Genomic DNA, 21324 nt, shown 5'->3' on the forward strand with positions numbered 1-21324 from the left:
TAAAAAAGCAACTTGGAAAGTAATTCAAAAGAAATCCAATGAAAAACCTGATTCGATTATATCCCAAGAAAGTAATAATTCTATAAAGGTAGATAAAAAAATATATATATATTTATAATTTTAAGCTTTCCAGGAAAAAAAACATTGACATACTCATATTGTAGAAATCAAATGAATCCATTCTATCTCATGCCTCTTCTAATACTGACTTTGAGGATGCAGTAAGTGATGATGAAGATGACGATTATTTTCAGGATGAAGAAGAAGAAGAAGAGAAAAGAAAAGAAAGTAACAGTATTACAGAACAACAACAGCAGCAGCAACAAGAAAATAAAAGTGATGATGAGGATGCGGGAGGCCAAACGAAAGATAAACATCTTTCAAGAATGTCTCTTATATTACCTGCTTTACAATCTCATGATTCGGATGAGGATTTTAGTGATAATGATGAAATAGAACCCGTAACATCACCAAAAATGACGCCTGATTATGACTCGAGTCGTACAACAAAAGAGAGGGCTCCGGATGATGAAGAAGAAGAAGAACAAAAAATCAAAATTGAGTCTACCCCCTCGGTTCATGAAGCTGAAAATAGACAGGTTGTATCTTTTACGAATACAACGACTCTAAAGCCTGCAACTTATGAGCCTATTCCTATTCAAAAGTCTGTCACACACTATCACGAGTCTCTTCCAGCTCAAGAGCAACAACTAGATTCACCTACAATGAATGAGCAACAAGAAAAGAATAAACAAGACATTGAGAATAACGAGCAGGATGAGGGTACTGTTCCTTTAGAAGAGGACGTCACTAACAAACAACAAGAGGAGGCGACAACGATGCTCGATAAAGAAAGTAAACATGAGAATCGTGATATTCCCATGGAGCTGATGATAACTCAGAAGAAACACAAAACTGAGGATGGTAATCTGGCTACACCAGCCGTATTGAGCGTTTCTATTGAAGAATCTTCCTCTGACAAAGTAAATGAGGATTCTATTATTGCAACCAGCCCCGAGGATAGTCAAGAGTTAGATAACAGAGAGACTACCTTAGATAGTGGTATTTCTTTATCCCAATTAAACCGATCTTCAAACGATACTGATATGACAATAACAGATCTGAATGAAGAAACAACGACATCATTTAACCATCTTGCCTCTATCTTACCTGCTGTAAAAGAGTCAATTGAAAATACAATAATTACTGAAAGGAAATCGATCATCATGCAAGTTAAAGAACAAGACAACGGTCTTTCACCAGAAGATATGGAGCGTGCAAAACGTAGTCGAGAATTTGAGTATCCTATTGAAGATCCTATTGATTTGGATATGTTTAGGGACAATATGATAGCTATTCAAGCTATTGATACCAAGAATATACCCCCAAATAATCTTAAGCCCCATGAACAAGAGAAAGCAGGTTAATACAAAAAGAAAAAAAATAATACTATGAAAAGAAAAAAGAAATGTGTGAGAGGGGAGTTTTTTTTTTTTTTTTTTTTTTTTTCTTAAAAGTAACTTTTATATACATATATTTATTTCTAGATGAAACAGTAAGAGAGGGCATGTCGTATTTATTTGATAATAAATTTATGAAGGCTAAATCACTATTCCAAACAAAGGCTGGTATAGATCCTTTATATGCACTTGGATTAGGTGCAATGGGATTCATTAAGGCAGTGATGACTTATCATGAAGCAGATATGGAAACAGCCATGAATGCACTTGCTACAGCCTATACAATTGCAAAGGCACAAATTAATAATACATCATTCAAGAAACCATTTAAGGATACATTTAGTCAATATTTTACAACTTTATTATCTTCCAATAATACAGGTCTCCCCACTAATCCACCTTTGACTAGTATGCCCAACAGTAGCGGTGGTATAGCTTCTCCTAATGCCTTTATACCTAACGGAGTTCTAAGAGCACATGTTATTAAAGCCGAATGTTGTCTTTTAATGAGTATCCTTCAGATGACTCAAGAAAGTGTTGTAGGTTATCTTAAATGTGGCTTAAATATAAGAAGAGCCTATAATAGCTATAGTATAGTTTGGCAAGAATATAAAAGGATGGGACAAGAGTATATGAAATACATGGATCCTGACACTATTTCAGGAATTCAGTTTGGTATCGGAGCCGTTCATCTTATTCTATCCTCAATGCCTGCAAAGATTTTAAAAATATTTTCATTTTTGGGTTGGAAGAGTGATAAGCAACTAGGGTTTGCATTATTAAAGTTATGTTTAGAAGGGCGAGGGATTCGAGCGCCCTTAGCGGCATTAACACTATTGGCCTATTATTCTATCTTGACCTCATTTGCACCTCAACTTTATTCAAAGGAAATGATGGCACCTGCCATCGAATGTCTCTTGGATGCACAAACGCATCATCCCAATTCCTGCTTTTTCTTGTTCTTTGCAGCCCGTATTGCGCGTGTAGCTCGTAACTTGCCACTCTCTATTCAGTCTTTTACCTTTGCCGCTGAATCAAGTCATGGTGAATGGATTGAGGTAGCGATGAAACAAAACGCAGATTACGAGATAGGCTTTAACTTGGCCTTACAACTCAATTGGAAATCCGCTGCTCGTTATTTCGAACAATTGAGTCATGAAAATTATTGGTCACCTGCTTTCTCAAAATACTTTGTAGGTGCCTGTTATGAGATGTTGGGCCAACGATCAGAGGCCATCCTGGCCTTTGCTGAAGTGTCTCAACTTGCTGAAAGGAAAAAGATGAGTTACATTGATGCTTATGTCTTGAAAAAGGTAGACTTATTTCAAAGGAGTGGATATCAAGATTTAGATTTCATCTTGCCTGGATTAGAAATTTTATTAGTTATGAATGCCTTTGGATATTTAGAAAGGGAGAATCTTGAGATTTGTTTAACCAAAGTACAAAATACATTAGAAAAGATTTATGAGAGAGAAAAGATGGAATATATGGTTAGATTACGAGAGCTTGTACCTACTACAGACCCACCAAACTATTATGATCAACGAGCTATCCTCTTATTGATAAAGGCATCTATTTTAAATTCACTTGATAGACATGAGGAGACCATTGTTCATTTAAATTGGATCTTGGATCATAAGGATCGTATTGAAAATGAAAAATGGGTTATTCCTTTTACATACTGGGGTAAAATTGATAACTATAGGGAAAGAGGAGAAGAAGAAGAAGAAAAAAGGAAAAAAAAGGAAAAAAAAAAAAGACTAAATTAGCTAACTAACTAAAATGTGTGTGTATATGTATTTAGAATCGGGTGTCACTAGTTGGGGAATGGGTAAATATAAAAAAAGTCGCAAATTATGGCAACTAGCGATGACAAGTACAAAATATGATTTTGAATATCGTATGGCAGTTCGGTTAAGTTTAGCACTTGGCAAATGTGATGAAATGGGTGTACCTCATATTGAAGAAGAAGACATGAAAGGCTCTATGACAATAGGACGAAAAAGAATGCCTATCTTAAACTCATAATTATTTCCTTTTTTTTTTTATCTACTGAAAATATATAATTGTATATTATTATAAAATAAAACAAAGTAAAATAAAATAAAGCAAAATAAAATAAAAAATAAAAATGATATAGGTATTTTTGCGCATATATTTAGGGAAAAAAAGTCTTATTCTCCGGGTAATAACAATAAATTTGAATGTCTTGGAAATATAATCTAATAAATGAACTGAGTTATTACATGATAAAAAAAAAAAAAAAAAAAAAAAATTATAATAATAAAAATAATAGCGAAAAAAACAAAAGGAATGATTAGCACTCAATAATTAAACGTCATTTATTATTTCATAAATTAATATAAAGTCTATTTTACAAAAGAATCTCGAGAAAGAGTCAATATTAATTGACAGTTTATTTAACTATAATATGCACATACAGTAAGACATGATCTCGACTTGAAAAAAATAAAAAAAGAAAATATGTATTATGTAAAACCTTTTAAATTATATGTATTTGTTTCCCCTACCATGTTATTTTCACACTATGAAACGACTGATTAGGGAAATAGTTATAATTTTAAATAGAGGAACAATAGGTATTATTTTACATTCATGTATTGGATTGCCTACTTCTTCACAAAAAGAGTTGATTTTATATACACTGATTATTCTTACAAGAAATTATCTTAATTTTGTTATAATATAAACAAGCAGATACACACATAATACATGCATATGAATATGTACGTGTAACTTTATTTATTATAAATTTGAGATCGACTTTTAGATAAGCACGAGTTTTCATAAATGAGGAAATGAACTCCTACTGAACAATTTTACTAAATTATATTTGTGTAGCATTTAATGAGCATCACTTTATATTGTGAATCTTTAGCCCTCTCTCTCTCTCTTCTTTTTTTTTTTTTTTTTTTCTTAATAATTATTCTTATTCTTTTTCTCTTCTCATATCTTCTTGGAATAACTAACTGTAAATGAAGCTTCTTATTTGTATCTCTATTTGTATATTATCGTTTATTTTAAATATCGCCGAAGCAAACAAAATATACGGTCGTGGATTAGCAACCGTAATGACTTTTGATAATTCAACTATGGACTCTTCTAATGTTTTGGATAAGCGTGGAGGTCGCGGTACATGGTATGTAAATTTATAAAAAAGAAAAAAAAAAGATCAAAATATGAAATTAACTTGTCAAATATGACATTCATTAGGTATTCTGGAACCGGTTTAAAGCATGCAGCTTGTTATGGTCGTAAGGGTCTTCCTGAATTTTCTGCTAAACCTCATAATATGATCGGTGCTATGGTAGAGTATCATCTATCCATAATAACGCCTTTAATATACAATCCATCTGTATATTGAATTTTTTTTTTTATGTATTCATTTATTTTTCTCTCTTCTTTATATATAGGCAATGCATCATTTTGAAGAATGCTATAAATGTATGAAAATTACCAATAATAGAAGGAAGAGTAGAACTGTCATTGTCAAAATTATTGATAAATGTGCTGGCTGCAAGGTTGGAAAGGCTATTGACTTGTCTCCTGCTGCATTTAGAAAGCTCGCTGACCTTGAACAAGGTGTGGTTGATATCTCTTGGAAAGTTGTTCGTTGTCCAAAGGATATTGAGCCCAGAATGGGCCCCAAAAGACATTAAATAATTACATGAATGTAAATTTATATCCTTTCTAAATTATTATAAAATTTCTCTCTATTTCTCTCTTTTTTATATATATACATATATATTTATATTTCTTTTGCGCTTATATTACATAAGCAATACAAATACATACATGATACTATTTATCCCGTCTATAAAAACTATAATTCTCTACCTTGTTTTGCCTGTGAATAAATACATATATAAACCGTTTTTATTTATTTTTAATTTTTTTTTTTTTGTCAAGTTTCCATGTTTGCCGAATATCCAATAAAAAAAAAGAACTACTACTAAATGAAAACTAAATACTAACTAAAAAAAAGAAAGAAAAAGAAAGATATAGAGGAACGATATTTATATATATACATATATTAAATGGTGGTGTATATTAGTTCTTCTTTTCTTCAGCTTCAGCCTTTTGAAGGAATTCACGAATAAATGCTTCTTCATCAGTAGAACTAGCTTGAATAGGAGGAGTAGCGGGTTGAGGAGCCTTAGGCTTTAACATAGCCCAAGCACCGAGAGCAGCATAAGAGCTAATGAAAAATATGGCAAGCTAAAAAAAAAATAAAATAAAAATAAAAAAAAATAAATGTTAAAATGTCGAATTAATATTTTCTTCACAATTGAATCTCGCAAATGATTGAATTATTTCCATTCCCTTCGACCATATACATATATGCGTGTATATATATATGTATGTATATATATCCCCTTTTACCTTGTGATTAGGAACTTTTTTCCTGCAATAACGTAATGACCTGCCATTTTATTTCTTCTTTCTTGTTTTATAAAAATAAAATAAAATAAAAAAGGTGGGGAAAGTTGCAAATAAAAAATAATATTAGATTATTTCACCAGGGGAAAAATAATTAGGGCAGTGTTCGGTACACAGCGGGGCAAGGAAATCAAAGTCACTGATACTTAACGTCATCAATAATTAACATACTCTCTTATAAAACATTTTAATTGGCTAATAAATTATGTTGTAGTAGCATAAAAATTGATTTCAATTTGCATAGGACACAAAGTCGATGTACAGATATTTGGTGTGCACCAAGGGATTATAAACTCTTTATAGTTCTACTACTTATCAATGCATTCGTTTATATGAGATTACTTGACTCCTGTTTATTAAAATACTAGAATAAAATAAAATAAAGCATAACTAAATTACTTGAGTCTTTTTTTATGATGTAAACGAATGACGCATTTTATAAATAAAGTAAATATGCATAATAGTATCTATTATTATTATTATTTTTTTTAATAAAAATATAAACATATAAAAAAAAAAAAAGTCCTATAATAATGCAAAGTATCCTTTATTTATTTATTATTTATTTCTTTCATTCTTTCCCTTTTTTTTTATTCTATTTTCTTTATCCCTAAATGAGTAAGTGAAATTCTAATATTTATCTTTAACTGATTTTTTTTTTTGAAGCTGTACCTGAAAATACACCTAAAAATCTTGAAGCTCAGTTAGCTCATCGACCTAATCTTCAAGACTTGATTGATAGAAATATTATTAAGGGTACTAACTAACTCATATATAACAGTTTAGTCATTTTTATTACTAAACACTATTATAGATCCTAAAATTGCTCCTGCTATTCAACAACAAAGAGATGAACTGGAAAAACGAAGAATTGAAGATTCTTTACGTCATAAAATTGACCATCGTCCATCGCCTGAATTACTTATTGAACAAAATATTTTGAAGGGTATATTATTATGTAATATATGTGTATATAGAAGATGATATAATAACGTGTTTTATTATATTACAATAACAAAAAGATTCAAAAGTCTCACCAGCTCTTCAAAGACATCAGCTTGACTTGGAACGACATATATTACAAGACACTTTGAATCATAAAATTCAAGATAGACCTAAGCTTTCTACTCTTATTGAGCAAGGTATTTTAACAACAGGTAAAGTGTTTAAAGAAGTAGTTGATATTATTTACTTTGAAAATATAAAAATAAAATAGAATAAAATAAAATTGACTTTTTTTTAATAAAATATATATAGAAGAAGTTCCTAAATAAGAATGAAATGACGAAATATCACAAATGAGAATCTTTAAAGCGTTTATGATTCAAGTAAATAAATTTAGCGTTTAGTGTATAAATGCGTTACATATAAAGAAGACAACACAAGTTTTTTTTTTATTTTATTTTTTTTATTTTCCTTTTTTTTTATTTTCTTCTTCTTTTTCTTCTTTTCTCTTTTTTCTTTCAAACTATATCAATGATTTCAAATATATTCAAATTAAGGACAGCCTCTACTATTTCTAATTTGCTTGCTAGAAATAGTACGTTTTATGCTCGTTCTTTGTCTACATTTGAAAAGCATCGTTCTGTATTTGATACTCTTGGTATTGAAAAGACAAATAATAAAGGCGTCTTTGATGGAGAATGGAAAGGTTCTGGTGACATTGTAGCCTCTTATAATCCAGTAAATAACGAAGTGATTGGCGAAGTGATTACTGTAAGTAACATTTTATTTTATTTTTCCCACGAAACAAATTTCCCACACATATTGAATGAATATTATTTAGGGTACAACAAATGATTTAAATGTAGCTCTTGACAAGGTGGCTGAAGCACAAAAGATATGGAGAGAGGTTTGTAGTAGTTTATGTCTAAAAAAAAAAAAAATGGTAGTGTTCTTTACTGATCTTTTCCCTCCCCACCCCCTTCTTCTTCTTGATAGATTCCCGTTCCTAAACGTGGTCATGTCTTACTTACAATGAGGAATGCCCTGGTTGAGCATTTGGAACCTTTAGGAAAATTAGTTGCATTAGAAATGGGGAAAATTTTACCTGAAGGAATTGGTGAAGTTCAAGAATATATTGATATTTTAGAATATGCCTTGGGTTTATCTAGAATGCTTCAAGGTTCTATCATTCCATCTGAAAGACCTGGTCATGCTATGTTAGAAACTTGGAATCCATTGGGAACTGTAGGTATCATTAGTGCCTTTAACTTTCCAGGTAAGAATTTTTTTTTTCTTTAATAAAAAAAAAAAAAATATCGTATCATATACATATATCCAATACTCCTTCATATTCTTTAGTCGCTGTATACGGTTGGAATTGTGCTATTGCTCTTGTCACAGGAAATGGTACGCTTTGGAAACCTGCACCTACAACTCCTCTTGTTTCAATTGCTGTCACACGTATTATTGAGAAAGCCTTAAAGCAACATGATCTTCCCACTTCTTTATGTTCTTTAGTTACAGGTGATGCTCAAGTTGGCCAAGCTTTGGTCGCTGATAAACGTTCCCATGTTGTTTCCTTTACTGGTTCAACTCATGTTGGTAGACAGGTTGGCAAAGTAGTTCAAGAACGATTTGGTCGCTCCATTTTAGAACTTGGCGGTAATAATGCTCTCATCGTCACGGATGAATGTGATTTAGATTTAGCTGCTAGAGCCGTTTTGTTTGCTGCCGTCGGTACAGCAGGTCAACGTTGTACTACTACGCGTCGTTTAATTGTACATGAGTCTGTCTATGATCCTCTCATTGAAAAATTGAAAAAGGCTTATCAACAAGTTAAAGTAGGTGATCCTCTAGAAGAAGGTGTCCTGTGTGGTCCACTTCATACAAAGGAAGCTGTTCATGTCTATACGAATACATTAAATAAACTAAAGGAAGAAGGAGGAGAGATTATCGTAGGGGGTCGTGTATTAGACCATGGCTCCTTAAAATCTGGTAACTTTGTAGAGCCTACAATGACTAGAGTACGTCCTGATATGAAGATTGTTCAAAATGAATCTTTCGTTCCTATTCTTCATACCATGACCTATAAGGTAAAAAAAAAAGAGAGAGTTATTTTTATTTTATTTTATTTCTTCTTATTTTATTTTAACATGGCTCATGTATATAAATAGACTTTAGAAGAAGCTATTTATTTTAACAATAATGTAGCTCAGGGATTATCAAGCTCTATATTTACAAATAATCCTTCTACTATTTTCAAATGGATTGGTCCCTCTGGCTCTGACTGTGGTATTATTAATGTTAATATTCCTACAAACGGAGCTGAAATTGGTGGTGCCTTTGGTGGTGAAAAGGAAACAGGAGGGGGTAGAGAAAGTGGTAGTGACAGTTGGAAACAATATTGTAGACGTGGTACTTGTACTATTAATTATTCTGGTGCTCTTCCTTTAGCTCAAGGTATTAACTTTGGTTAAAAAGAAAACTTTGATTTTCTTGTCAGATGGAAAAAAATAAAATAAAATAGATGACATATGTTTGTGTATAATTCATTATATACTACATAAAATAAAAATAAACAGATGTAGATTTTTATTTATTTATTTATTAATGAATTTATTTTATTTTATACATATACAAATATATATGAAGAATGAGTTAGTAATAAACAAGGAAGGGAGTTAAAAAAAGGAAAAAAAAAAAGATGCATGTTATGTATAATACAAAAATAGATACATATGTAATATACATATATATATATCTTAGAAACCAGTATAGATGGCAGCACCACTACAGGGCTTAGTAGCAATGATAGCATCATCTAATTCCTCTTCAGTAATATTAGGATAAGTCTTGCGATAGAATTCATTCTTGAGAACTTCAATAAGCTTAGGGACATTATCTTCAGTGGTCAAGTGAACTGTACTACCACCCCAGCCAGCACCACTCAATCTTGAACCAAAGGAACCATGCTTACGGGCAATCTCACAGACGTTATTAATTTCGGGACATGAGCACATAAACATCTTATCACAGGATTCTTGAGAGGCATTCATGAGGTTACCAAGGGCCTTCAAGGTTGAGTCATCCTTGCTGTTCTCACAGGTCTTACGGAACTCGATGACACGAGATGCCTCAGACAAGACGTGCTTGGTACGTTGAAGGAGACGGAAATAGTCTGTCTCGACGGGGAAACGAGTCATGTATCTAGCCTGAAGTTCCTTGACAGGGATATCGAGCATCTTGGAGACTTCTTCAAGGGTAAAACCATTACCTTCTGTGTTATCCTTGGGATAGTGTTGTTCGGCCTTGGCAAGAAGGTCAGAGAAGCGCTCTACTTCATTAAGAGAGGAATCCTGATAGTAAAGATCATAGACTTCTTTAAGGGTATCAACAGGAGGTAAGTTAAGGACCTTGGCAAGGAAAAGAGCGGCCATGTGGGTTTCGACAACACGAAGGTTATAGTTACGAGGAGCAGTAACGAATTTATCGGCAGTGACCAAGGTATTGGCGATAACGAAGGCTAACTTGGGGCTGGTGACAGGTAAAGGAACAGGTGCAGTGTGGAGCTTAGGAACAAATTCAACATGAAGAGCAAAGTCCTTTTCGGAAAGTACAGATGCACTTTGATCCATACCACCAGAGTTGACACCGACGTTACGTTCAGCAACAATAGCAATCTCGGTAAGTTCGGTCTTTGAAATAGACAATTTGTTGGCCGTCACAACCGCCAAAGCAGAAGCACAGACAAAGGCAGCGGAAGAGGAAAGTCCACCGCCAGCGGGGACAGTACCATCGACCATCAAGAAAAGACCCTTAGGCTTATCCAATCTGAACTTTTCAAGCATACCCTATAATATACAACAATAACAACAACAAAAAAAAAAAGATAAAGGGGTTTTATTATTATTATTATTAATTCCTTTTTCTTTCTCATTAACATTTTTTTTTTTTTTTTTTTTTTTTTTGCTTTTTACCTTATAACCACACTTGAAATAGTTGGACCATTCCAACTTGGTAGCATCAATAGTAACTACCTTATCTTTACCTTCATAATCAAATTCTCTGGCAGGATACTTCTTATCATTGATATTAGCAAGACGAACCTTAGTATCTTCATCTATAGTTGAACCAACAATGATAACATCACGTTCAATAGCCATAGGAAGGACACCGAAACCACAGTAATCAATGTGTTCACCAATCAAGTTGACACGACCAGGTGAACGAACAACAAATTCGGGCTTACGTTGATAAACCTTTTCAAATTCTGCAATAAGTTTCTTATAACGCTTTCTAATAAATTTTAAAACAATATAATCAGACATTACATACACACACACATCACACACAAAAAAAAAAAGAAAAGTAACTTACTCTTGCTTAGGGACAGCGGTAGGATCATAGATCTTATCCAAAGATTCGAAAGAAGGAACAGGAGTAGACATTTTTAGTTTTTGTTTTATTTAAAAGTAAAAATAAAATAAAATAAAATAAAAACCGGATAACAAAAGCTTATAATAGTGTCCTTTTTATATTAATTTTTTTTTTCCAAAAAAATACAGTAGAGTAATAGATTCAATGCAGCATACCTGGGTTTTAAACGGAGTGTGACTATTTGATTTCATAAGCAAGGTTTGTGTAACTATTTCAAAATCAGACGAAGTTCCTTTTCTACGGAAAATGGGAAGCATGTAGCTTTTTTTTTTTTATGCCTCCTAAAGGATATCTTTCTTTTTTTTCATATAATTTTCCATCATTCATATTTTATCCTGCTGCTCTACTTCTTCTTCTCCTTCCCACCCAAAAAAAAAAGCGGGAATTTACCTTATCCTTTACTCTAGTTTTATTTCCTTAATTGGAACTTTAATTTTTTTTAATAAATTTATTTTCTTACAAATTTTGGGAAATAGAGTCAGAAGCTGTATATGTTTTAATGTTGAGAGAGAGAGAGACATATAAAAAAAAATTAAGGATTAAAAGGGCTTTCTTTGCTTACTTAATCATTTTTTTTTTTTATTTTTTTTTATTTTTTATTATTTATTTTTTATTATTTTTTATTATTTATTTTTATTTATTTTTATTTTTTTTTTTTTTTTTTTTTTTTTAGAAAATCATTTCTTTGTGGAGACAAGAATAAAAGGCTTATATTTGTATAAACACATATAATCCTTGAAAATAAAAACCTTACCCAATCAAATTCATTTAGGTCATTTGAAGCGAAAAAAAAAAAAATAAAATAAAAAAAGAGACAAATATACCTAATTTCGGTCTGGCTTTTTGCCGTTAAACAAGCAAGCATTTTTTTTTATCATTGTAAACTCTGTAAAATATTTTTTTTTTTTTTTTTTTTAAAAAAAAAGCCCTTTAATTTTTTTTTTTTTCTAAAAAAAAATAAGAGCAAATAAACAAACTAATTAGCTACATGCATTACAAGTAATTAAGTTTTTTGTTATATTTTATATATTCTTAACAATATTATAAACAGACAAAAAAAAATCGTGTTTATATTCTGGAATTGACAGTGATAACATTCAGCTCTACATTAAACACACATATATACATACATACATACATACATACATACGCATATATACATACGCATATACACATACAGACAGATATTTTAGCATTATAATTATGAATAATAATAATAATAATAATCAGATTAGTAACAGTAATACACATCCATGGATGATGTCTTCTGGTAAGTTTAATAAAGATCTACACATCTTTTATTTATTAATCATTTATTATACATGTATATATAAGCTAATGGACCCGAAGTTTTTAATTATATGGTAACTAGGCCGCCTGGATCTGTGTTGCCCATTCCTCTTACTCAACAACAACAACAAACCAATTCATCGCTACAACCCCAATTACCACCAAGACAGTTTGAACAACCCTTTTCGCCACCTGCGCAGGCGCATGACTATGATTATTCAAAGGTTACTACAAAAGGCAATCGGGCAGTTATTCCCTCGAAAAGAGCAGCACAAAATCGTGCGGCACAGAAAGCTTTTCGACAAAGAAGAGAACAATATATTAAAGATTTGGAAGCTAAAGCGAAATTAATAGATACATGGCAGGAGGAATTACTAGCGCTGAGGAATGAAAACAAAGAATTACGGGAAAGAGTGAGTTTATTAGAAAGTCGAATTGTTATATTGGCAAAAGGTGAAATAGACAAAATACCAGAGATGAGCAATAACAACAGCAACAATAATAGTAATAGTCATAATAGTAATACACCAAAAAAGGTGCCTATACCAGTTTCACCAGCAACTATAATGAGGAAAAACTCTATTGAACAATCCATATCCGTGAATCATAATGAAAATAATTCAATGTCTTCTAATAAGAGATCGCATAGTCATGATTCACCGCGGATAATACCACATGAATTGTCTGATTCAGAAGATAAAAATAATCTTGGCCCAAAACAGTCTATGCCCTTAAGAAGATCCGAACAAACAGAACTTGAGAGCTCTTCATCGTATCCTATAAATGATCATGATTCCATAGGAAATGATAGTTTACGGCAACATGAAGATAATAAAAAACGTAAAATAGTAGATAATACATTAAATCTAGGAGAAACAACAACAACAACGACACCTATGGATCAAGTATCGACGTCAAACAATAAAACGTCTATAAATACAACTGTTATTCAAAACTCAAACAATAATGCAATATTATTGCCTATTCAGGAACCACTCCAATATCCTCCGAACCCATACTGGACAAATAACTCTAATGATCCAAATAATAATAATAGCATAACAGACATCAATCAAGTGCCAGCTATGGGTGGTCCTAGTGACTTTGATTTAGATTTTGATTTTGATCCATTCTTTGAAGAAGACTTTGGTCCTACAATTGCTAATAATAATGAATTTTTACCGAATGCAAATAGTGGACAAGTATTAGATGATCTATTTGCAATGTTACAGACTAGACAAAGACCTCAAATTCCAATGATTCCAATAGAAGAAAATTCAGGATTATTAACCAATAATACAGGAAATTAAACTCTATTTTTTTTTTATTTTTTTATTTTTTATTTTTCGGGAAAAAATAGTTATAATTGTAACTTGTATAATTCATGTGTCATTTTCTTTACTAAAATAAAAAATAAAATGAAATGAAATAAAATAAAATAAAATAAAAAAGAGGGAGAGTAAGAGGAAAAAAAAAGCCGGGGTTTCAAAAAATGGATTACATAATCCACAGAATGGAAAAAACTGGGAAACAATTGTTTAATTTTACTTGAATTATTGGTTTCAAATACTCTTCTTTTGCTGCTTAAAATCAGTAGTAGCAGTAGTAGCAGTAGTGATAGTAGTAGTAGTAGTAGTGGTGGTGGTAATTGTAGATTTATCTCCACAGCTTTTTACTGTAAATAGCCAACCTATTCTTTTTTAAGTAATAATAAAAGAAACAACGAAGAAAAAAAAAAGTATAATTTAACTCTTAATACAAACTATTCGATATATCAACAATTGATGAATGTTAATAACTATCTTTTGTAAAAATAAACTACTATTATAATGTTATGTTCTCTTTTATTTATTTCTTCTTTTAGATGAGTAACAAGGAGACGTTATTATGGCTAATAACCAACCATTAACAACTGTCAGAACATTAACTTATTTGGTATAGAATGGCGCCATTGGAAAAAATAATATCCCTGCTTTCTTCCTCCCTTCTCCTCATTCTTTCTTTTTGGCTTGGGTTCTGGACAATCATACGTTTTATTTCAAATAGGTTAAACCATATTCTGAAACATTCGAATTGTTCTTCCCTTCTTAATAATAAGCTTTTCTTCTTCTATTATTACTATATAATAAAGTAGAAAAGTGTGTCTATAAATATTCATATTTATATTTATATATTCAACAACATATATAAACAAGATAAAACAACAACAATAAACAAGTCTTATTTTAAGCGAGTTTAAAGGGCAAATAAAAAACAAAGAAGGTAAATTATTTGGATTCTATGATAAATAGCAGGCGTTTAAAAATATTATCCGCATAAAGAAAATCAGAAAAAAAAAAAAAAAAAGAAATGTAGGCTAAATTTGCTGACTTTTTTTTTTATATTTTATTTTATTTTATTTTCGATCAATATATTTTTTTTGCATAAATAGCTTACTTGTATCGAATCCAAAAGTAAATCTGATGAAAATACACACATGTATTCCTCTTTTCAATGTCTTTTTTTTTGAGTTAACTTCATAATACAGTGTAAATGAGTCCTGTGAATGTTGTGATAAAGGCTTGTAAAAAGAATACAATAGAGAAACAAGAAACTAGCACGCATTTTAATTTAAACTTAATTATAGTAAAAAAAAAAAAAAAAATAAGCTAACAACTTGAAAAGGGTTTCTCTCATATTCTTAGAGAAATTATGCGAATTGTCGGTGTTAATTCACTTTGTATATTATATATGCACCCAATGAGCCCTCTATTTTTTTTTTTTTTTTTTGAGCTACAAGATTCGAAAATTAACATTTCGACTTGAAAAAAAAATTCCTTATTATCTAGTATTTTTTTTTTCTTTCTTTTTTTTCTTCTTCTTCTTCTTTTCTTTTATATTATATTTTTTGAGAAAGAAATGGGTAATAAAAATGAATTGATTTGCTTATGTAACAAGGAAGAACAGAGACTAGTTTATATTTGCTTAAAATCAAATAAATAACTCTTTTTTTTTTTTTTTTTTTTTTTTTTTAATAGAAAAGTCTTTTGATTTATCGAATAATAACGAAGAAAATATAACTTCACCACAACAATTATTAGAACAAAGCGCACTCCAATATGTTGATAATGACACTAACATGATGTTTAACCCTGATCATTACTCAGTTACACCAGAGCAACAGAGTAATACAGACGAAATAAGATATAACAATAATTATAATAACAATAGCTCTACAATGACTTCTTCGTCTGAAATCTATCAACAACCAGAAAATATGTCTGTTTATCAAAATAATATTCATCCATTTGATGCAATCTATAATCAAAATATCTCTCCTACTTTCTCATCTCAGCAGCAGCAGCAAGAGAATCAACTTAGTTTTGGTAGATATTAGATACATATTATATATTATTATATTATTTAGAGCTGGGCTAGGTTAGACTTACTTACTTTGTTAAAAATATATGTATAAAGATCAATTCATATATAGTCAACATCGAGGAAGTTTGGATATGATTCATGAAAATAGCTTGTTTAGTTCATCACAAGAACCATCAAGTATTCAACCACCGGAACCTAAAATAACTTATCATCGTCGTCATACAGAGAGTGCGATCCCTACAAGGAAATATAATAGTAGCGGTAGAAGACAAAGGACGCATTCCACTGGTGGAGATAATAAAAAGGAGGACATAGATGAAGAGAGTAAACGAAAACAATTTTTAGAAAGAAATAGACAGGCAGCATTAAAATGTAGACAAAGAAAGAAACAATGGCTGGCTAATTTACAAGATCGAGTCGAATTCCTTACTACGGATAATGAACAACTTCAATGTCAAGCTACTATGTTAAGAGAGGAAGTATTGAACCTAAAAACATTATTATTGGCACATAGAGATTGTAAAGTTGCACAAGCTAATGGTGTTACTATGGAAATGCTCAAAAACATTACAGCCAATAGTATGACACCTTTTACTACTACTACTACTACAAATAGTAATATGATGATTGGAAATCAAAACAATATGCCACTTACTACTACTGTTGCTCCAATGAGCGATCCTATACAACACCCACAAAAACAACAACAGCAACGATCTTTATCTCTTTCTTCATTACCACAATAAGTTTTATTTATTTAATTCTCTTTTGTTTGTCTTTTTTTTTTTTTTGAAAGAAAAAAAAAATGCCTTATATAAATAAGTGTGTATGTACATGTGTGTATGCGTGTGTTTATATGTGAATAAAATATATATATATATATGTGTGTATATACATGTATGTATATGTATTATAGTGATATCCACTAATATTGTTATATAAACTCATTCGAAATAGACATGCATATCATCATTTTAATAACTATTTATTATTTATAGTTTCACAATATCTGATCTCTTGCATATAGTAATCATGATTCTAATATATATGAAATAATTGTAAAATAATAATAATAATAATAATATAAAAATACTATATATAGGGAGAGATAGAATAGAGTATAAGATATTAGATAAAGAATAAACAAAGAGATTAAAATCCAATTTAATAATGAAGAATGTATCCTGTTTCTTCTTATTCAAGAAGTTATACGGAATTTCTTTGGCTTGCCGTCTTTTTTTTTTTTTTTTTTTTTTTTCTTAAAAAAAAAATTTCTTCGTTAGATTCCTGCGTCTATCGATTTAGTTCTCTTCAAATAAGTGACATAGATCTCGATCTATCTTTCTTTATAGAATGAACGAAATGATTTTTCGATTTGTTTATTCTTTTGTAGTTGTAATTCACTTGTTAAATTCATTAAGACACCTTCTATCCTTTTGTAGAAGAGAAGATATCCTTCAGAGTTAGTATCGTCTAACAATTATCTTTCATTTTTGATAATCATCATCTTCTTCTTCTTCACCTTTTTTCTTTGTGGGTCTATTATACTATCTGTTACGTTTTGTTTCTCTCTCTCTCTCTCTCTCTCTCTTTTATCCTATATACATGCATCACATCATTTGTGCTAATAACAAACCTTTTGTCAGCCCTGAATTTTTGATAATGAGTCAATTCTCTCAAATTTTCATCTAGTGTACAAGATTGAGAGAAAGACTGTTGTAATTGATTATCAATTAAATGACAAGGGTTCCTCCATAAACGTTCAATATATCAAGAATAGAGTACACTTGTAGCCTGTGTAGAAATAAATAAATAAAATAGATATATAATAATAAATAAACGAAAAAGGACATTATCATTTATTTGAAAAAAAAAATTAACATAATAGTCATCAGATGTATTACTAAAGATATTAGTTCTTCGTTACTTAACTAATAGAAAAATAAAAATAATATTCATCTAGCTTGTAAGACTTAGCTTATACAATATACATATAAATATATCTTGTCATATATACACACATCATGAGTTGGTATTTCTGTTTTTAGTAAATGAAAAGAAAAACATTCATGTAAAAGAGGTAATAATATGTATGTCGGGCATACAGAGAATGACTATATATACATATTTTATATAAAGCAACAATAAGGTTTTATGCCTTATTCATCATTTGCTTTGGTATATCATTGTGTCTATATATATTTATACATGATGTTAATAATAAAAGGATTTATTAAAGAATATACATCTATTTTTATATTATATAATATAATGCACTTTATTCTCTATGTAAATTACAAACATACTACTCATAATTCTATAAGCCATAAAATATAACAGTTTGCTCTATACGTGTGTGTGATATAATTCTTTCTTTCTTTTTAATGATAATAAAAGGGTTGTGTTAATACAGTAGGATATATGGCACTGGCATTATACTGTTTATTAGGATAGATGGTCCTAGATGAACCATTTGCGGTATGATAAATTGGATGTGAAAGTATAGTATGATAATGTTGAGCTGATGGAAGACAATGCAAACTATTATCTCCCTGAATTGAATAAGGATATATTTCGGTAGGTAATCCATAAAAACTATTGTAAATGTTATAATTAACAATTGGATCTGATGAACGATTTGTTTCTTCAATAGCCGTATCGCATGTAGCATTAGGAGATGAATATACAATGGGTGTATAGCCTAATCGAGACTTGGACTGTATAGTTGGACTACAAAAGGAAAAGGTACTAAAATCTGAATCACGGTCCAACTCGGTAGAAAGATCACGAAATCGAGAAGAAGAAGAAGATGACGACAACGACGAAGACGAAGACGAAGGGTCCGGGCTAGAAGATAAAGTGGCTCTTGTAGTCATGGGAGTAATGACATGTTTATTTTCAAAAGGTGTATTATATACTTCTCTTTCATAAATAGATACACTTTTTTCTCGAGAAGTTTCAGTGGAAGTAGAAGTCATGTCGTTTTCATAAAGTTCTAATAGCTTTTTCTTATTATCAAAGTCTTGAGCATAAAAGTTATCGTTAGAACGCTTTCGATAAGCTCTCTTTTTTCCTACTCTCTTTTTTGGAGCAAACTTATAATCAGGATATCTATTGAATAACAAAAAAATGTAAGAAGAAAAATAAGAAGAGAAAATGTTCATCTTTATACTTACAATTTCTTGTGTTCTAATTTAATTTTATCGGCTTCAAAAATATAATGTTGTTTTTCTTTTTCTGATAATTCTTTCCACCATTTCGAAACAATCTTTGATATATCTCGATGATTTGCTCCTGGACATTTATCAGCAATTTCGCGTTGCTTTTCTAAACGAAAGATCATGAAGCTATTCATTGGACGTGGAATTTTTGTAGAAGTATTTTTAATAGTGGTAAAATGTTTTGTTAATGCAAACATGATAATAATATATGTGTATATAAAAAAATAAAAAAAAAAATGACAGTTGATATCTTGTATTATATAAGAACACGCAAAAAAAAAAAAAAAAAAAAAAAAAAAATAATAATAATAATAAAAGAGATATAATATACCTATTGATATATTTGTATCATGTTTATATAGTACTGAGTGCTTGTTACATTTCTTTATAATTCCTATATATTACATGCATCAACTTATATTTTACCAAATAATATCCTTTTTTTTTTATTACGGTACAATTTAATTTCATTGTTTATAACATATATTTTATTATTCGAACAAAGGCCAAAAAAAAAGAAAAAAAAAAAGATCACAGACAGTAACCTATGCATATAACAAGAATACTCTAATAATGTCCCTGCATATATTATATCATAGCAATATTATATGTCTATTTTTATTTTTTTATTTTTTTAATATTCAAACAAAAATAGTTTTAATTATATCTTTATTTAACTTTTAATATATTATTGTTCAAAGCAGAGCCTATATTATAGTGTGAGGTTTCAATATATAATCTTCTAATGTATAGTATATTTTAATACTCATGTTTCTTTTATATGTAGTCTTTCTATTAAAGAAGAAAAAAAAATCTTATTTGCAAGCAGCATGTATATATATGCATTATAAGCCAGTGCATATATCTTTATGTCTCCTTAATGTAACTGGTTTTCTTTGTTTCTCGGCTTTAAAAAAAATAAATAAATAAATAAATAAATCTCCATTTACGGAATGAAAGGAGAACTATTGAACAATCATTTTTATTTACAGATCAGTGTTTTTATCCTATATCATGTTGTTGGGAGAAAGGGAGTGGGATGTTTTGAGGCTTTACTTTCATTTGGCACGTAACTTTTAGCTTGTCACATTTTGAAGTACTCTAAGCACTTCTGTAAGAAAAAAAAAAAAAAAGAAAAAAAAATACGCCTAGTGTATAGAAACTAAAAGAATAGACAACGGGAGGTTGGGGAAGGTTCTTTTATTATTATTAATATTATTTAAACAGTCATTTAAACGCGATGCAATATGTTTAATTAAAATCATGATAGTTGCAAGCTTTGATAATTTGTGTTTGCAAAAGTATATAATGGCTTTTTAACGACTGACAAAAAAAAATACCTCTACGGGGGGGAAGGAATCAATTTAGATGAATAAGGAGGCAAATAGATGCAATTATAGTCTCTCTTCTCGATAAGTTGTTTTATATTAATTTGTTTATGAACGAAAATAACGTCTATTTAGCTTATAACTTGCCCAATTATCTTGGAGATATTGCCTTTCACTCACGCCTAAATTACTTGTCTTTTTTGGTGTATATGTTCCCTTTATGAACACTAATGATTTCCCTTATATCCAATATAATAGCCTGATATTTTCAAAAAATAAAAAAAATAAAAATAAAAATTCGAAGGTATTGAGATAATTAATCCACCATTACAACAACTCAATCTTCAAAAATATGAATTTCCTGGGAGGAATTTTTTTTTTAAAACCTTCTGTTAGTACCCACTGTCTTTATTAAACTTACATCTCTACTATTAACTCTACACAGTATATAGTGTCTTTAAATGATTGTACATAATGGATCATTTGACTTACAGTCCCTATAGTGTAGGACCCAAAGAAAATCGGTTTACAGAAGAGTGTTTTGAGGCTTGTTGTATAACCTTTTTATAAAGGATGAAAGGACAAAGATAAAGGTGAAGATAGCATATTCTGTCGAGTATTTATAATGATAGGTTTGTACTGATGACCTTGTTTTCAACTCTCAAGATACTTCTTTTATTGTATCATATCATTGACTATACTTTCACAATAGGACTCATTAGAATTCACAACTAGAATGATGGCCATCCAGCTTTTAATACATTTAATGTAACTGGTAGTTGGAACAAGGAGCTGACAGTTTTCTAAACAAAAAAATAT

At 30.2% G+C, this 21324-nt stretch overlaps 8 protein-coding genes across 8 annotated transcripts; 6 read left to right on the top strand and 2 right to left on the bottom strand.

The window, feature by feature from the left end:
* Positions 1–282: 282 nt before the first annotated feature.
* Positions 283–3514, top strand: BX663DRAFT_506584 (uncharacterized protein). The gene is made up of 3 exons (XM_051527212.1): positions 283–1422; positions 1548–3146; positions 3265–3514. The coding sequence occupies exons 1-3, from the start codon at positions 387–389 to the stop codon at positions 3486–3488; spliced, it is 2859 nt and encodes a 952-aa protein (XP_051383447.1). The 5' UTR covers positions 283–386; the 3' UTR covers positions 3489–3514.
* An 864-nt stretch (positions 3515–4378) lies between these two features.
* On the top strand, positions 4379–5290 carry BX663DRAFT_506587 (uncharacterized protein). The gene is made up of 3 exons (XM_051527213.1): positions 4379–4620; positions 4695–4788; positions 4895–5290. The coding sequence occupies exons 1-3, from the start codon at positions 4457–4459 to the stop codon at positions 5138–5140; spliced, it is 504 nt and encodes a 167-aa protein (XP_051383448.1). The 5' UTR covers positions 4379–4456; the 3' UTR covers positions 5141–5290.
* A 241-nt stretch (positions 5291–5531) lies between these two features.
* Positions 5532–5911, bottom strand: BX663DRAFT_551197 (uncharacterized protein; the record flags this gene model as incomplete). The annotated part of the gene is made up of 2 exons (XM_051531264.1): positions 5532–5679; positions 5865–5911. 2 exons carry the CDS (start codon positions 5909–5911, stop codon positions 5532–5534), a joined length of 195 nt encoding a protein of 64 aa, XP_051383449.1.
* A 552-nt stretch (positions 5912–6463) lies between these two features.
* BX663DRAFT_506590 (uncharacterized protein) lies at positions 6464–7297 on the top strand. Its single transcript, XM_051527214.1, has 5 exons — positions 6464–6539; positions 6588–6677; positions 6736–6867; positions 6944–7078; positions 7179–7297. Exons 1-5 carry the CDS (start codon positions 6536–6538, stop codon positions 7193–7195), a joined length of 378 nt encoding a protein of 125 aa, XP_051383450.1. The 5' UTR covers positions 6464–6535; the 3' UTR covers positions 7196–7297.
* A 70-nt stretch (positions 7298–7367) lies between these two features.
* BX663DRAFT_452976 (Aldehyde/histidinol dehydrogenase) lies at positions 7368–9469 on the top strand. The gene is made up of 5 exons (XM_051523792.1): positions 7368–7637; positions 7708–7773; positions 7863–8142; positions 8226–8959; positions 9041–9469. Exons 1-5 carry the CDS (start codon positions 7398–7400, stop codon positions 9341–9343), a joined length of 1623 nt encoding a protein of 540 aa, XP_051383451.1. The 5' UTR covers positions 7368–7397; the 3' UTR covers positions 9344–9469.
* A 54-nt stretch (positions 9470–9523) lies between these two features.
* Positions 9524–11667, bottom strand: BX663DRAFT_452978 (galactokinase). The gene is made up of 4 exons (XM_051523793.1): positions 11459–11667; positions 11244–11380; positions 10844–11162; positions 9524–10717 (listed from the first exon to the last, which is right to left on the bottom strand). Exons 2-4 carry the CDS (start codon positions 11312–11314, stop codon positions 9629–9631), a joined length of 1479 nt encoding a protein of 492 aa, XP_051383452.1. The 5' UTR covers positions 11315–11380; positions 11459–11667; the 3' UTR covers positions 9524–9628.
* A 564-nt stretch (positions 11668–12231) lies between these two features.
* Positions 12232–14029, top strand: BX663DRAFT_31037 (uncharacterized protein). Its single transcript, XM_051522065.1, has 3 exons — positions 12232–12302; positions 12355–12573; positions 12676–14029. The coding sequence occupies exons 2-3, from the start codon at positions 12557–12559 to the stop codon at positions 13901–13903; spliced, it is 1245 nt and encodes a 414-aa protein (XP_051383453.1). The 5' UTR covers positions 12232–12302; positions 12355–12556; the 3' UTR covers positions 13904–14029.
* A 1426-nt stretch (positions 14030–15455) lies between these two features.
* On the top strand, positions 15456–16557 carry BX663DRAFT_452980 (uncharacterized protein; the record flags this gene model as incomplete). The annotated part of the gene is made up of 3 exons (XM_051523794.1): positions 15456–15493; positions 15609–15958; positions 16050–16557. Coding segments are annotated over exons 2-3 (753 nt in total), but the record flags the coding sequence as incomplete, so codon positions are not given.
* Positions 16558–21324: the final 4767 nt, after the last annotated feature.

This window comes from Cokeromyces recurvatus, assembly GCF_025118155.1.
Source record: "Cokeromyces recurvatus strain NRRL 2243 chromosome Unknown BX663scaffold_10, whole genome shotgun sequence".
NCBI classification, from domain to species: domain Eukaryota; kingdom Fungi; phylum Mucoromycota; class Mucoromycetes; order Mucorales; family Mucoraceae; genus Cokeromyces; species Cokeromyces recurvatus.